This window comes from Mytilus galloprovincialis, chromosome 5 (assembly GCF_965363235.1).
Source record: "Mytilus galloprovincialis chromosome 5, xbMytGall1.hap1.1, whole genome shotgun sequence".
NCBI lineage: Eukaryota > Metazoa > Mollusca > Bivalvia > Mytilida > Mytilidae > Mytilus > Mytilus galloprovincialis.
This window is the reverse complement of record NC_134842.1, coordinates 96,810,602-96,828,997: the sequence shown is the minus strand read 5'-3', so window position 1 is coordinate 96,828,997 and position 18,396 is coordinate 96,810,602. Positions and strand designations below refer to the sequence as shown.

The 18,396-nt window shown below is 31.8% G+C and overlaps 1 protein-coding gene across 2 annotated transcripts in view; it reads left to right on the top strand.

Annotated features, from left to right (window-relative positions):
- Positions 1–18,396, top strand: part of LOC143076814 (ATPase MORC2-like) — a 57,703-nt gene that overhangs the window by 4,473 nt on the left and 34,834 nt on the right. Inside the window, exons 3-14 of one of the 2 annotated variants that reach the window (XM_076252689.1) lie at positions 1,654–1,688; positions 2,424–2,492; positions 4,365–4,455; positions 4,848–4,956; positions 5,661–5,723; positions 7,271–7,488; positions 11,438–11,464; positions 13,799–14,044; positions 14,627–14,669; positions 15,585–15,670; positions 15,973–16,113; positions 17,932–18,086. In XM_076252689.1, the coding sequence (XP_076108804.1) occupies positions 1,654–1,688; positions 2,424–2,492; positions 4,365–4,455; positions 4,848–4,956; positions 5,661–5,723; positions 7,271–7,488; positions 11,438–11,464; positions 13,799–14,044; positions 14,627–14,669; positions 15,585–15,670; positions 15,973–16,113; positions 17,932–18,086 (1,283 nt within the window). The remainder of the gene's footprint in view (positions 1–1,653; positions 1,689–2,423; positions 2,493–4,364; positions 4,456–4,847; positions 4,957–5,660; positions 5,724–7,270; positions 7,489–11,437; positions 11,465–13,798; positions 14,045–14,626; positions 14,670–15,584; positions 15,671–15,972; positions 16,114–17,931; positions 18,087–18,396) is intronic. The other variant, XM_076252690.1, reaches the window with a different exon arrangement.

Sequence of the window (18,396 nt, the reverse complement as noted above, 5' to 3'; positions counted from 1 at the left end):
ACCATATACAAATGTATTTAGATTTTGGATATTGGACCATTTTTAAGGTAAATATAAATTTTTAACCGGATTTTTGTGACAAAAATGTCGGTTATTGATTTGGGGATGTATGACAGTCGAGTGGTCGGGTGGGCGGCAACCAAATGATGTCCGTGCATTTACTCATGAACCGTTCAACCAAAGCTTTAAAAATTTTAATATGACAACAAAGTGAAGGTCAAGTTTAATAATGACGATTTTGACTTTTACCGTTCAGGAGTTATGGTTCTTGAAAGATTGAAAAATGGCGTTTCCATTCATGTTGTTGCATTTACATGTACTCATGAACCATTCGACCTAAGCTTTACAAATTTTAATATGTTGGTACTGATGACAATATGGAGGTCAAATTTGATATTGACGATTTTCACTTTCATGGTTCATCAGTTATGATATGATATGTGACTGCCTCTTGTTGAAGTTCATTAGACCACATTCATTCTGTGTCAGAAACCTATGCTGTGTCAACTATATAATCACAATCCAAGTTCAGAGTTGTATCAAGCTTGAATGTTGTGTTCATACTTGTCCAAACTGTTTAGGGTTCGACCTCGGTGGTCGTATAAAGCTGCGCCCTGCGGAGCATCTGGTTTGTGTTGAGCACACAATATTTGTCTGATTAAAATGACCAATCCTTATCATTTATTGTCGAGCCTCCGACTTTAGTCGAAAAAGCGAGACTAAGCGATCCTACATTCCGTCGTCGTCGGTGTCGTCGTCGGCGGCGGCGTCCACAAATATTCACTCTGTGGTTAAAGTTTTTGAAATTTTAATAACTTTCTTAAACTATACTGCATTTCTACCAAACTTGGACAGAAGCTTGTTTATGATCATAAGATAGTATCCAGATGTAAATTTTTTAAAAATAATATTCCATTTTTTCCGTATTTTACTTATAAATGAACTTAGTTTTTTCTGCGGGGAAACATTACATTCACTCTGTGGTTAAAGTTTTTAAAGTTTTAATAACTTTCTTAAACTATCCTTGGTTTGTACCAAACTTGGACAGAAGCTTGTTTATGATCATAAGATAGTATCCAGAAGTAAATTTTGTAAAAAAATAAATCCATTTTTTCCATATTTTACTTTAAAATGGACTTAGTTTTTCTGCGGGGAAACATTACATTCACTCTGTGGTTTAAGTTTTTAAAATTTTAATAACTTTCTTAAACTATCCTGGGTTTGTACCAAACTTGGACAGAAGCTTATTTATGATCATAAGATAGTATCCAGAAGTAAATTTTGTAAAAAGATAACTCCATTTTTTTCTGTATTTTACTTTTAAATGGACTTAGATTTTCTTCCAGTTAACATTACATACAGTCTACAGTTAAAGTTTTCAAAACATTTATTAGATTCATTAACTATCCTAAATTTTTACCAAACTTGGACAGAAGCTTCTTACAATCATAAGATAGTATAAGAGGAATATTTTTATTGATTTTTTTCCTCATTTTTGTTGAGCCTGCGATTTACAGCAAAAGTAGGCGAGACACTGGGTTCCGCGGAACCCTTACAAATTTTTAATGTTTTAATTTGAAATCCAAGGTTTATGACAAGATGTCAGCATTAACTTGACTTTATAACCAAACTAATTTCAATGTCTAATTTCAGAGATGCCAATGCAACAACAATCAACATTTTCACAGGTAAGTTCAAAAGGAAATCATCTGGTTAGAGGGGTACTGTACATTCACAAATTATTGCGATGTCTTTATTATTATGTAAAATGCCACGGCATAGGGTTAAAATAACTACAGTTTAAACTTGCATTTTGAAATTTTGTATATGAATTAAATAGGATTTTTCTCAATATCACAAAAATTTAAATCACATTTTAATAACAATATCGTAATATTAAATGCATGCAAAAAATTTTGAATTTACAAAATTAGATTCATGGAATGGCAGTTATTTAGCAAGGTTTCTGACAATACATCTGGTTAATAACTTGGAATAGTTGACAAGCAGGTGACTCAATCTGTTACATGCTATCAAATTTCCAGAAAATTTAATCATTGTTCAAAATTTTATATTTTGTTGCTGATGACAAAATGGTGATTATGTTTTGATATTGAGGATTTTTACCCTTGCTCTTCACATGTGGTATGATTGCCAATGAAACAACTCTACACGAGACCAAAATGACACAGAAATTACCAATTATAGGTAACTGTATGGCCTTCAACAATGAGCAAAGCCCATATCCCATATTCAGCTATAAAAGGCCCTGAAATAACATTGTAAAACAATTCAAATGAGAAAACAATCAGTTCAATGTTATACTTAAAAAATTATACATTTGCAAAATGAAAGGGATCTTTACCTTTCAGTGCTCACATGTACAAGTACTTATCTTTACATGTGTATAATTTCTGTTTTAGTCCCAGATGAATCTCTCAGGGGAGGTTACCTGTTGTGTTTCCTTGACGATGGAAGTGGAATGGACCCAAGTAAGTAGATGTCTGAAGCAAGGGTCCGGAAACGGTCATATATGCCAGACATGACCGATTTGAAAACTCAAAAGTCCTAAATCATTTATTGGGATTTAGGTCAAATTTTATTTTTCAACAGAAATAATTTCGGTCATTTCGTTGAGATTGAGTTTCAAATCGCCATTTTAAACATATTTTTGTTTTGTTATCAATTTTATGTAATTAAACTGCCACTCCAGTAAAGTGTTATAATCCTGAGGGCCCTCCTAATAGCTATATTAATGCCTCGGGGAGCTATTGGCTAATGATCGCTAATCTCTTTACCTGTGTTTTTAATTCACACCTGGCGATTAATCACAAGCTCCGAACTAATATTATAAAGAAATTAAAATTCAATACCAACTGTCTTCATTATTTAATAACTTTTCAGCTAAGACAATTGTCAATTATGATTTAAAATTAAATTAAAACTTGATTTAATTTTCGTAGAAAAAAGATTTTTTTCACTACTAACACACGTGCTTTGTTTACTATGATACGCATGCCTAAAATTCTCTTCCGCAGATTTGACACTAAATCGTAAATTTAAAATGATTTCTTGCTAAATAAAGCAAGTGCAACTATTTTCATTAATATTCTTACACTATTAAAGGTAAAATATTTAAAAAAAAACGATGTTTTCCTGTGAATTTGACAAACAAAACTAATCCCGGGAATAAGTCCGGAATTGTTCGTTTTAGTATTGTCGCATTACATCCGGTTTGAATTTCGACTTCAGAATCGAAAGAAACGTAAGCGATGACTGAGAAAATTACGATTTTGAGTCATTAAAATCATTTTATTCTTAAACTGTTGCCTTCCCTTAATTGCTCTTGATCGATTTTAGGAAAATGGTAGGATAAATCATGAAGTAAACGCGATGCAACAGTTAAACAAGTTTGTTGATGCTACGAGTAGGAGCATACTCATGCAGTAATGAGATTTTGACAATCTGTTTTTGAAAAGGGGCACCAACTTTTAAGTTATATGAAAATGACCGAAATTAGGTGAAAAAATTTCCGGATCCTTGGTCTGAAGGAGATTGTACTGATCCTATGTCATTTATATGAATTATCAACCACCCACACTTAAAACACTCTTATAACACTTGGTAAATTAGAATATGAAAATTGTTTATAGTAAGTTTTAAAAATGTTTGGCTTTGCAACTTTTGTTAAGGCCAAAAAAAATGTATGCCTGTTTACGGTTACCCGACCTACGCTATTTTTGAGCGCCGACCCTAAGTCTTTTTATTTCCATTGTAAAGTGAAAAATAAACTGAACTTGTGTCAAAAGTGAAGTTAGTGTTTCCAATAATATGAATCCATTGCCTGATACATCCTAATGTTCACTATCATGAATATGACAGCTGTTTTAAGGAAATTCACTACCCGTGTGATGAAATAGACACTTGGCCGCCATTTTTTCAAAGAGGAATAATCCAATCATTAAAAATATGGGTAAACTTGGCCCATTATCAACTGGGACCACGATAAAACGCAACTGCATGACTCAAAATCATGACACAATAAATAAAATGGAGATACCGACCTACCTACCCTATTTGTTGTAAGTATGTAACCTTAAACAGACATATATTTTTTTTGGCCTAACTTTATCACGACCATTTATAGACATGCATGTCAGATATGGATATAACAGTATTTGATAAAATTAGAAACTAAGCAAATTTTCTGATGCAATGTAGCAAGTTTTTCTATTACATAGATGAGATTTAGCTTTGTCAGGATGGGTATATATCATGTATATAGACTATTTTAAGTATGAGATTTAGCTTTGTCAAGATGGGTATATATAAGACTATTTTAAGTGGAAATATTTCATTTTTAGATGAAACAGCTGATATCATCACATTTGGAAGATCAACAAAAAGAGATGAAGAAAACTCACACATTGGCATGTATGGAAATGGTCTCAAATCGTAAGTAATCAATGAATACGTTAGTTCATTTAGCTTTCTATTTATTCAAGGTAGTATTTTTTGTCAATGCATATGGCATTTCAAGTTAACCTGTATTCAGAAAAGAGCTTTAAGTGGCAAACATTGGATTTTTTTAATTTATTAACATTGTTCAAGTAAAAAATTCACTCCAATTTAAGATTGGATGGGAAATGTGTATATTTCAGTTAGAAGAGCAAAAACTATTGAAATATTTTCAACTTCCTGTTTGTGTTACCTTCATGCTATTTTATATTTATATATTCAGTGTGAAGATATCTGTTTGATATTTTAGTTACATTTGTTTGCATTACTATTTTTTCAAAATAACTCCTAGAAAGAAGAAAATGTATGTTATATTTTTGTTATTTCAGAGGTTCAATGAGGATTGGTAATGACCTGATGGTGTTTACCAAAAAGGACAAGGCAATGTCATGTTTGTTTTTGTCACGTACATTTCATGAGGAGGAAGGCATTGATGAGGTACAGTAGTTATTTAAAGTGACGATTTTTATGCCCCATTTATGGTCATTATGTTTTCTGGATTTGTGCGTCCGTCCGTTCATCTGTCTGTCCTGCTTCAGGTTTAAAGTTTTTGGTTGAGGTAGTTTTTTTTGATGAAGTTGAAGTCCAATGAACTTGAAACTTAGTATACATGCTCCTTATGGTATGATCTTTCTAATTTTAATGCCAAATTAAGAGTTTTTCACCCATTTTCACAGTCCACTGACATAGAAATTGATAGTGAGGATGGGGCATCAGTCTACTAATGACACATTCTTGTTTTTCATTAAAAAAAAAGAAAGACGTGTTATCACCAAGAATTCTGGACAATACTTATGAGTACAACAACAACACTGAACTTTTAAAAAACCCATTCAAAGAATAAAACAATACATGGATAACTTGACTTAGTAGACTCAAAACATGTTGGAGAAAAATCAGTGTTATTTGTGCTCAAACCTCTCCATTGCCTTTCTAGACAATATGTTGTAAAAGTAAAATAACATAAATATAAAGATATATAGTTATTCATGGTTTACACTTTTATAGCTTTGTATTGGAATTTTGATAAGTTCTTTATCATATAACAATACAAGAGCTCAGAGACTATGCACATATGAATGCATACTGATAGAACTCTTATAATTTGTTGTTCCTAATAATTTGAGATATATATTTGACAGGTGATTGTTCCTCTGCCATCATTTGAAGTTAACAGTAGAAAACCTGTGAGCAAAGGCAAAAAGGTGAGTATGGAATTTAGAAAATATCAAAATGTGTGAATGCTCAGTTTGAAGTCAATAACTTTGATAAACTATTATCATATAATATGTTTCTAGAATAATATTGTTTTTGTGAGTGAAATAAAAGATAAAATTACTTGTAAGTTGTAATGAAATAATATTATTACATTGGTTGCAATGAAATACATTGATTTCCCAGTGAAATAAAAACTGATAATTTCACATTTGAAATAAACGTGGTTATTGCACTCCTATGACGTCTTACAACAATAGTTGTTGGCAAGACATCGATAAAGACAAATCAAAACAAATTGTGAATGCGTAGAAAAAGATATAGTTCCTTAGGTTTTCTACTTTAGTCTTATAAAAAAAGCCATTTGCCTATGTAATAAAAAGAATAACTAATCAAAGAATTCAAAAATCAAAAAATATTCAACTCGTGACCGAACAACATTGATAATTAACTCATACGCTACCTGCATTCATGAATTAATGTGTTTTTCTGTCACTCGTTGAATATTTTTCTTTATTCCATATTGATAAAACTTTAGAAGGTTTTTCTATATGAATGAGATTTTGAATAAATAATAAAATTGAGAAAGGAAATGGTGAATATGTCAAAGCGACAACCACCCGACCATAGAGCAAACAACAGCCGAAGGCAACCAATGGGTCTTCAATGTAGCGAGAATTCCCGCACCCGTAGGTGTCCTTCAGCTGGCCCCTAAAATATGCATAATAGTACAGTGATAATGGACGTCATACTAAACTCCGAATTATACACAAGAAACTAAAATTTAAAATCATACAAGACTAACAAAGGCCAGAGGCTCCTGACTTGGGACAGGCGCAAAATTGCGGCGGGGTTAAACATGTTTATGAGATCTCAACCCTCCCCCTATACCTCTAGCCAATGTAGAAAAGTAAAACAATAACAATACGCACATTAAAATTCAGTTCAAGAGAAGTCCGAGTCTGATGTCAAAAGATGTAACAAAAGAAAATAAATAAAATGACAATAATACATAAATAACAACAGACTACTAGCAGTTAACTGACATGCCAGCTCCAGACCTCAATTAAACTGATTGAAAGATTATGTCTTCATCATATGAATATCAGGTACATATAAGCATATTCACCTGCGGAAAAAGGATATTCACCGCGCATAACGTCGCGTGCTTTTACCTGCACTATTTTGGTAAAAAACGATTGATGTACAATTGGTTTTGGTTAATAATTGCCATTACATACATTTCTCTCGGAATATGGAATAAAACAATTACTGTCTTTTGTTTCGGTAAATATGTGGTTTAATTGACTTTTGACCGTTGGCCTCAGTGAATATCAGTTTTTCAAAATTCAATAAAACTACACATTTACCTCCTCAAAAGACAGTAATTGTATACTATTTGAATTCTTCGATTAGTTATTCTCTAAAGAATTTAAATAAAGTATCAATAACTAATCAGTTTTCTAAGTCAAGGTCACTTGTTAGCATAGAATAAAGGGTATATGATAATCTATAAACCTGTATTCATCTTTTGTAGCATGAAATTGAAATGGAACTAATCTATAAATATTCACCATTCCACAATGAGGCTGAATTCTTTGAACAGTTTGATAAAATTGAAAGTGAATCAGGGACACTTGTTATTATATACAATATGAAGCTATTGGACAATGGTTTACCAGAATTAGACGTACTAAGTGATCCGTGGGATATAATATCGGCACATCCTTCCGCTGAAGAGGATTCTGATGAAGGGTAAAAAATTATCACGCTGAAACACAAACATACACACATTTTTTTTCAATTTTACACAAAACTGTAGATGATGTAAAAATGTGTAGCACTATGCCATGGTACTTTTTACTATAAATAACTTACTTAGTCCTTGCTATGCCTGAAAGACACAAAGGGCAATGACAAGACTTTTTACTATTTTGCTACTATAAATTCAGAAATTATTGCAAGGTTTATTATTAATGGGAATATTGCAACTGTGTGAGAATCTTAATAACAAGCTCTAGCATTTTGATATTTGACACTAATATCTTTTGCAGATTAACAGAAAAGGCAATAATTTATCTCTCCTTTTTGTCCATTCTTCAAAAATCATAAAGAAATTGAACTGGATGATTTCTGACTTTACAGTAGCTTTATTGATTTTTGTCGAGCCTGCGACTTTAGTTGCAGAAAGCTCGACATAGGGATAGTGATCCGGCTACGGCGGCGGCGGCGGTGTTAGCTCACTTCTTAAAAGCTTTATATTTTAGAAGGTAGAAGACCTGGATGCTTCATACTTTATATATGGAGGCTTCATGTTACGAAGTTTCCTTCAGTCACATGTCCAATGTCCTTGACCTCATTTTCATGGTTCAGTGACTACTTGAAAAAAAAGTTAAAATTTTTTGTAATGTTAAGTTCTCTCTTATTATAAGTAGTAGGATAACTATATTTGGTATGTGCATACCTTGCAAGGTCCTCATGCCCGTCAGACAGTTTTCACTTGACCACGACCTCATTTCATGGATCAGTGAACAAGGTTAAGTTTTGGTGGTCAAGTCCATATCTCAGATACTATAAGCAATAGGTCTAGTATATTCGGTGTATGGAAGGACTGTAAGATGTACATATCCAACTGGCAGGTGTCATCTGACCTTGACCTCATTTTCATGGTTCAGTGGTTATAGTTAAGTTTTTGTGTTTTGGTCTTTTTTGCTTATACTGTATGCAATTGATCTACTATATTTGGTGTATGGCATGATTGTAAGGTGTACATGTCTAGCTGGTAGGTGTCATCTGACCTTGACCTCATTTTCATGGTTCAGTGGTCAAAGTTAAGTTTTTGAGGTTTGGTCTTTTTTTCTAATACGAAAAGCAATAGGCCAACTATATTTGGTGTATGTAAATATTTTATGATCTATATGTCAGTCGCGCAAATTTTATTTGACCTTGACCTCATTCTCACAGTTCATTGCTCAGTGTTAAGTTTTTATACGACCGCAAAATTTGAAAAATTTTTCGTCGTATATTGCTATCACGTTGGAGTCGTCGTCTGCATCGTCGTCGTCGTCCGAATACTTTTAGTTTTCGCACTCTAACTTTAGTAAAAGTGAATGGAAATCTATGAAATTTTAACACAAGGTTTATGACCACAAAAGGAAGGTTGGTATTGATTTTGGGAGTTTTGGTCCCAACATTTTAGGAATTAGGGGCCAAAAAGGGCCCAAATAAGCATTTTCTTGGTTTTCGCACTATAACTTTAGTTTAAGTTAATAGAAATCTATGAAATTTTGACACAAGGTTTATGACCACAAAAGAACGGTTGGGATTGATTTTGGGAGTTTTGGTTTCAACAGTTTAGGAATTAGGGGCCAAAAAAGGGCCCAAATAAGCATTATTCTTGGTTTTCGCACAATAACTTTAGTTTAAGTAAATAGAAATCAATGAAATTTAAACACAATGTTAATGACTACAAAAGGAAGGTTGGTATTGATTTTGGGAGTTTAGGTCCCAACAGTTTAGGAATTAGGGGCCAAAAAGGGACCCAAATAAGCATTTTTCTTGGTTTTCGCACCATAACGTTAGTATAAGTAAATAGAAATCTATGAAATTTAAACACAAGGTTTATGACCATAAAAGGAAGGTTGGTATTGATTTTGGGAGTTTTGGTCCCAACAGAATAAGGGGCCCAAAGGGTCCAAAATTAAACTTTGTCTGATTTCATCAAAATTGAATAATTGGGGTTCTTTGATATGCCGAATCTACCTGTCATGACTGTGTATGTAGATTCTTAACTTTTGGTCCCGTTTTCAAATTGGTCTACATTAAGGTCCAAAGGGTCCAAAATGAAACTTAGTTTGATTTTGACAAAAAATGAATCAGTTAGGTTCTTTGATATGCTGAATCTAAAAATGTACTTAGATTCTTGATTATTGGCCCAGTTTTCAAGTTGGTCCAAATCGGGGTCCAAAATTAAACTTTGTTTGATTTCATCAAAAATTGAATAAATGGGGTTCTTTGATATACCAAATCTAACTGTGTATGTAGATTCTTCATTTTTGGTCCTGTTTTCAAATTGGTCTACACTAAAGTCCAAAGGGTCCAAAATTAAACTTAGTCTGATTTTAACAAAAATTGAAATCTTGGGGTTCTTTGATATGCTGAATCCAAAAATGTACTTAGATTTTTTATTATGGGCCCAGTTTTCAAGTTGGTCCAAATCAGGATCTAAAATTATTATATTAAGTATTGTGCAATAGCAAGTCTTTTCAATTGCACAGTATTGCGCAATGGCAAGAAATATCTAATTGCACAATATTGTGAAATAGCAAATTTTTTTTTAATTAGAGTTATCTTTCTTGGTCCAGAATAGTAAGCAAGAAATATCTAATTGCAAAATATTGTGCAATAGCAAGATTTTTTTTTAATTGGAGTTATCTTTCTTTGTCCAGAATCAACTTAAATATTTGTTATATACAATATACAATGTATATTCACTTTTTACTACCAACTGATAAATTAAAATAATCTCTACCATTCAGTGATAACAAGCAGTTTTTTTACATCTTAATATTTTATGATGTATTTAAATAGTTATTGTTGCAAACTCCATTAGAAATTTTAATTGAGATTAGTTTTGGAATAAGGGAAAGGGGGATGTGATTAAAAAAATTGGGTTCAATTTTTCTCATTTGAAATTTCATAAATAAAAAAGAAAATTTCTTCAAACATTTTTTTGAGAGGATTAATATTCAACAGCATAGTGAATTGCTCTAAGAGAAAACAAAAATTTTAAGTTCATTAGAACATATTCATTCTGTGTCAGAAACCTATGCTGTGTCAACTATTTAATCACAATCCAAATTTAGAACTGAATCCAGCTTGAATGTTGTGTCCATACTTGCCCCAACCGTTCAGGGTTCAACCTCTGCGGTCGTATAAAGCTACGCCCTGCGAAGCATCTGGTTGTGTTTTGGTCTGTTTTTCTTAAACTATAAGCTATAGGTCAACTATATTTGTTGTATGGAAGAATTGTTAGCTGTACATGTCTGCCTGGCATGGTTTATCATGTTTATCTGACCTTGACATCATTTTCATGGTTCATTGATCAATGTTTGGTTTTCTTGGTTAATGTTAAGTTTATGTGACAGTTGTAATAAAGCTGTACATTTAAGACTATCAATATAAAATCAATGATTAGTAAAGAAGGCGAGACATTTCAGTGTGTGCACTCTTGTATAACTTAAATCATGCTATTTCACATCTGATGGTGCTATTTGAAAAAATAGGGAGAAACACTGGTTAATTAAGAATCACACCAGAATTATGTTGATATTACTTGAAGTAGTCTCGACTCATAAACAGGCTATGTCAACAAGGTTAAGGATTAATTACTTCTTTTGATTTAATAAAAATAAATCCTCTTTGAAAAAAATACTGAACAGTGTATATGTAAATAGTTTCATTCACTTAAATTCCAAATTTCAAAGTTATTAACTTACATGCTGGTGTGTTTATAGACAAAATTAGAATTAAATATGGTATTGTTTTAAATGTCAACACAGCATTAGAATTTAGAATTATCTCCATTTGAATATTTAACCATTTTTAAAAGAAGAGTTGTCTACAATATACTATGCTTGAGTGAATAAATATATCTGAATATTTGAGAAGTCAGTTATGTAGTGTAACATTTATATGTTATCAGGTCGTGGTCAAGGTTTCGTACAGAAAGGTAAAAACTAGTTGTACCTGAGCATGTTATTTGCTAGCTTAGAATCTTAGGGACTGAAATGGCCTACAAAAAGCACCAAGACTGTTCCCTTAGACATCTTAATAATCCTGGTGGACCCTTAAATTTGAGCTGAGCTGCAAATTTCTTATCTTATTTTTGCATGATCATGTTGAACTAAGCCACCAAACATATCCATTGGGTTTCTACTTCTAAGTTATAATTTTCTTTCCTGACTGTCATGTCAGTAAACATCCTTCCTCGTAAATTTGTGACTTTAACTTGCATTCTTCAGATGTGTTTTGGAATATAGATAATTTTGTTATAATAATAGGGTAAATTACAGTACATCATGTACATTCTGCCCTTATACATTTAATTGGTACGTTCAATTAAAAGAATGGGAATAATGCTCATGAATGTATATTAATATTAATTACACCTTATTTAAGAATCCTGGGTTTTGATTGGTTGATAGCCAGTGTATTTTTTACCTATTTATTTTTATCAAATGAGTATCGTTCATTTTTTAAGGCCATCAGGGTATAGGCAAAATGTATGTGTCGTTTTTACCCTCTCTGCTGTAGTATTTGCCCAAAAATACGCGATCCGGCTGGACGCTTGTAATGTCATTATCATCGATGCGTTTTCAAACGTTAACATTCAGTGTAATTAAACAGTTATAGCATAATCTTGAGGGGTATCATCGAAAAAAAACAGTCTTGAGAATGAATTTCCCTCGCCTTACGGCTCGCAAAATTTAACATTCTCTGGACTGGTATTTTTCGCAAAAACCCTCTCCTTAACATGATATATCTGTTCAGTATGACTCACTTTCCACATTTCAGTCTCTGTAGATTTTACAAAATACATAAATACATGTAATTTTAGGTTGATATAATCGCCATCAGTTTGTTTTTATTTTTCATTAATTAGCTGTTGTAATGCTATTATTGTTTATTTTTTGTTCCTGTATGTTAGATTCCTATTTTTGTAGAAATTCAATTTTGAGAAGCTTTTTAGACCAGCATATATATATATATTATAGCATAGAATTTACTTTTCTTGCACATCAATTGTACAATAATAAAGGGGGAATATTTGTTGTTGGATAAACAATCGCTTCATTTCTTCAGTTGAAATGATATATAAGGCAATCAAGGCATACTACCAAATAACAAATTTGTTGTCAGTTTTTGATGAATTCACATTTTAAAAGTATAATATTGGTTCATCTTACTGTAGATAGGTTTATATTTTGTAGTGTTCAGCTTTGCAGTGTGAAAAGTTTTATTTTGCATGGTATCATTTTATGATTCAAGGCATGTCAGTGTCAGAAATTCATCTTGAATTTTGTATGGTTTTGTTTTACCGTATGAAATTGTGATTTATGTATGTTTCTATTTGAAATTAAAACTCTTACATCCGATTTCAATGAGTGTGTAGCCAAAGGTAATATCTTTGGTTAGCTTGTTTGTTAGCTGAACCGTAAAGTCATTATTAATTCGGGTATACTTCCCTCTTTTCGAAGTAGCATAGTCCAACAGACGATAGATTGGTTTTCTGTCAGACTAGTCTATTCTTAAAGTGAGGTTGTTTACCTAACCTAACAATGACTTCAGGGTTCAGCTAGCAAGCAAGCAACCAAAGATATTACCTTTGGCCTCACACTCAATGAAATGCGCTGTGATACCATCAACATTCATCTGTTATAAGCATCTCTTGAATATAAATTAAATAGAGGCTGTTATGAGATTAATACTTCGACAGAGATTTTGAAATCTACAATGATCCAAGCAGCTTCAAATTTTTAGATTTTTCAAAATTATGGTTAATGACATACTTGACATAAAAAAAACTTTAAAATTAAGCCACTGTTACTTAAATGGTTTGTCATCTTGAAAAAAGGGTAAAGGGGATAGGGATTAAGAAAGAAATTATTAAAAATTTCTTATGCATTTGTGTCAACCTTTTGCAAAAATAAGTTGTCAGGTTTTGAGAAATATATTACTTTAGTTCTGTTTTTACAGGAATGGTTTATGACATTGACAAACTACCTTGCACAAACTCATTTCTTATTCAATGAGTTACCTCTATTTTCCAAGATCTACTCTCTTTAACAATCAATCTTACTCATAATATAACATTACAAGTAATGTTTTATATATTTACTTACAACTTATAAATATTCAGCATCATTCAAATAATTACTGTATTGCAACACAAGTATATCATGTGTATGGGCTGTTCTAATTTTTAGTGCCGAATGAATGAAAACATATATGTTGTTTCATAATTTTTTCTGCAATATGAATTAAAATTTCATTATTTTTCCAGGTTGATGCCAGAAAGGAAATCATTCAGAGCCTACACAGCTATAGTGTATGAAAACCCTAGTATGAAAATATACATTCAGGGCAAAAAAGTACGGACAAAGCGATTAGCGTGCTGCTTATATAAACCCAAAATGTACAAATATTCTTCAAATCGATTCAAGACGCGAGCGGAGATGGATGTTTCCAAATCAAAAGAAGACGCAAAAAATGCTGAACATAGAGCAAAAGAAGCAGAAAGTAAAGCTAAGTATGTAGGATGTGTTAAAATAAATAAATCATTCCTTTGATGATGCAGTGAAAAAAAGTAGTAAAAATGATATGCATTTGTATTGTAATTTTTGTAAGAATATAAACATGATAGAAATGAAGAAAAACTTGAGAAGTGTACATAAAACACATGTTTAACCATGTTAACCAAATTGCATCAACATTTAAACAAGGGAGATAACTAAATCAAAGCTATCAAATTCATAGAACAATTGCAACTTTATTGTGATATCCTAAAGCTTTCCTATGGTTTTGTTATGTGTTTAAGCCTTACAAGTTGGCAACCATGTTTACTGTGGCAGATTACATTTTGTATGTCATGGTTGATACTTTAATCTTCAATGTTTCAGATTCTAACATTTGGATTTTAAAAACTATTTGCTTGGAAAACAGTAAGGGTAAGATCCCTCTGTAAGCAAAACTATGAAATGATTATAAGAACCCTGTAAATTAGTCAGCTTGTGCTCTAAAGTAATCACTAAATGAGTAAGTCTGTGTCCCTCCTGAACAATTTTATTGTGAACACTAACAAATTCATATTGAAGTACTTTATATTTTGTAGACACATAGAATCAAAACAAGTAGGGTCATTAAAAGAACACAGGGTAAGGTCATATGGATAAAAGGAAATGGTATTTAAAAGAAGATGTGGTATGATTGCCAATGAGACAACTATCCACAAAAGACCAAAATGACACAGACATTAACAACTATAGGTCACCGTACGGCCTTAAACAATGAGCAAAACCCATACCGCATAGTCAACTATGAAAGGCCCTGATAAGACAATGTAAAACAATTCAAACGAGAAAACTAACGGCCTTATTTATGTAAAAAAATGAAAATACACCATGTCAGACAGCAACCCACAACAAATCAAACAGGTCAACATATAGGTTAAAACACTAAACAATTAATTAAAAAGATCTTGGTTCATGTCAGACAGTTAACATTTCTTGGTTCATGAGGAATAATATATCAGCCTAAAGACTTTCATATAGAAATACAAGGGAACAAGAGAGGACTTTTCAAAATCTTAAATATTGAGTGTCAATTACATAACGGTACCAATTGTTCTGCACCAGATGATGTGCATTTCAACAATCTCTTCTGTAATGCTCAAGGCCAAACTTTGAAAACCCAAAGCTTATTATAACACTCACAGTTTTGTTCAGTGAAAAAGTATAAGAAAGACAAATAAAATATTTTGGTAGATGGTTACTCTATTTTCAAACTGCTTTGTATCAGACTTTGAATGTACAGCCCTAAAATTTCTACAACATATTTGATGATGAAATATATAGTAACAATGTAAATGTAAGTATGAATGGAGATCAAAGTACACTCACCTATCTAGTAAAGATACATTTGTTGTCATCATGTATAATTTGCAAAAAAAGTCTGTTCATTTTAAAAATACTTTTAGATTTTTGCAAAGAAGTATTTATAATAGTATTAGAACAAACGTTTTAGGTCTCATGCATTCTGCTAACTAGTTAAATGTCAAAATTATATTATAGGCTGAGCTGCGGAGAGCACAACAGCATGCTGCAGAGTTACGGAGAGATGCCAAGTTAAAAAAAGAATTGGCAGACAGAAAAGAGAGGTATTGTTGATTTTTCAGAGGCATTACACATAAATTAATAAGGGTTTTACATATTTCTTAGAAATTTATAATTTTTGAATTTATTGTATGTAGGCTTTCCAAAATGTAAGAAGGGCTATTGCCAGATGTAAAAGATAGATATTAGTTAGATATAAGATGTGGTATGAGTGCTATTGAGATAACTCTCCATCTGAGTCACAATTTGTTAAACCATTATAAGTCAAAGTATGGCCTTCAACACAGAGCCTTGGCTCACAAAAAAAATACATTGAAATCATTCTAAAAAAAATATTTTTTTTCAGGTCGTTAAAAGAACCCAAAACACTGAATTTTATATTTGGTGTCAATCTAGATAATCGTAGTCATGATGGTGTGTTTGTATATAACTGTAGTCGTCTTATAAAGATGTACGAAAAAGTAGGACCCCAAACAGATGGTGGTGTGTAAGTACAAATTTCAGTTTCAGTGATTTTTGGGTAAAATTTTGTGTAGATGGATTTAGATTTAGAAATGGCTGAACCAATCCCATCCCAATAATTTCTTTCTTCAAAATAAATAATTTTAGACATGTAATGGCTGTTTAAGAATTAAACCAATGGAGGTACATTTTTTAGACTTACACCGTCTGTAAAATAAAATTTCATTGTAAATGCAACCACCAACAATTAAAAAATTTGAGTGTCTACTATTCCCCTTCCAAATTAAAAAGGCTTTGCACAGTTTTGGTCTCTAAATTAAAATTGATCTATTTATTGTCTAGGGTACCAATTGTCATGGGATTAGGGAACTTTCATTTTTTGATGACATGGTTTTGCCAAAGTCTGCATATCACCTTATGTTTAAAAATTTATGGTTCACTCATACTCACAAAAAATGGTGAGGAAGAAATAATATAGAATCCAAAGTATATTGTAAAACTGATAGATTATTGTGACTTTATATTATATAAGGTAGGACCAACTGCTAGTCTCAAATGGCAGATAGGATTGGGGGGGGGATTTAATATTAAAAGACATAATCCTCTATTCCATAACAGACAGAAATCTTATAAATAAAAAAATTTGAATATCACTATGTTTAATTGTTGAAGACTATTTCAGGGAGCATGATATGTTGTAAGTAGGTTACTGTTACTTAATCATGCTAGATTCCAGGGACAGCATATTCCTCTGATTTATTTGTTATGCTCCATGGCAGAGGGGGCATTAAATTTAACCCTTGTCCATCTGTACTTCTGGCCAAACGTCCAAGAATTAGTTTCCATTCTATAACTTGAGTGTGTCTCTATCAAATGTTTATTACCACAAACTCAGATCTAGAAAGAATTTGGGCAGTTTCTTTTTTACAGTTCTGAACTTCTGTCCCTTTATAATGTTTAATGCCCGCGGGAGCAACATATATTCCCCATTTAAGCTATCAAATGGAAATCTTCAATTTATTGTTTTAAAGAGGGTCTTTAATACTGTGGATTGGTGAAAAATTGTCTTTTTTGTGGATTTGTCAAGTCTGTTTACAAGCCTTTAGAAAATTTGCAGTTGATTGGATATTTAAATTCATGGTTCACTTCTACCAACAACATCCCAAAAAGTTTGTATCCCATGAAGAATAATGTATCCAGGATTTTCTTTTATATATAATTGATATTTAAAATAAAAATTTATATTTTGGTGCATGATGGGTTTTTCAACTTTGCTTGAAGTCTTGAGAGGGGATATTTGGTTCTGTTAAAATATTTCTGCAAATTTAAGGTTGCAAGAGGTTTTATATCTGATATTGTTTATGATCTATGGGTTGCCTGGATTGTTTCTGCTCACTTGCTTTTATTTATTTGTTTTCATACTAAATAAATGTAATATACTGGGGATTCATTATTATTCGTTGGATACCAATTTTCGTGGGTACAGGTGAACCACAAATTCACATGTTTAACAAATAACATATATTTGTTATGCTTTGAATACAGAAATTGGCCAAAACACAAAATCAAATATATCCAGGAACAAGGAAGTTTTCAGCAATCCACGAAAATTGATACCCACGAAAATAAATGAATCCACAGTAACTAAAATTGATTTTAAAGAAATTTGCATTTAATCTTGATGCTGAGATTTAAAAGATAACTGATGCTGAAAATTGTCTTTATAAATATATTTTGTGGAGTAACTTTTATGAAAATAAAAACAACATTTGTTTAAGATGTTGGTTCTGCAGATAATTTACATGTCAATTTTATAATCTGTAATTTTCATTGTACATTTCAGTTTTTGCAGTGGTATAGTAGGTATTGTAGATATACCATACTTAGTATTAGAACCCACACACAACAAACAGGATTTTGCTGATGCTCGGGAATATCGACATATGATGAAAGCTATGGGAGAACACATGGAACAGTATTGGAAAGATATTGGAATAGGTCTGGTTTCTTGTTAACTTTTGGAAATTATTCGACATGATGTCATTTTTCTAAAACATACTTAGACATTAAATGTGGCAAAGAACGAATCATTTAGAATTTATTACCAAATTAAAGAAAGAAAATGCAATTTGATGTCTTTATATCAAGAAAACAAAATGTCTTTAGATTTTTTCCCCTGGTTATGAATAAAGTAAAATGGAAGACATGCTAATACAATTAGTTTACTGTAAACATTGTTTTACTATTTTTCCTTCTTCTAACTTTTTGCCTTTAATTCTTTCAAACCATATTTATGGCAATTACATTT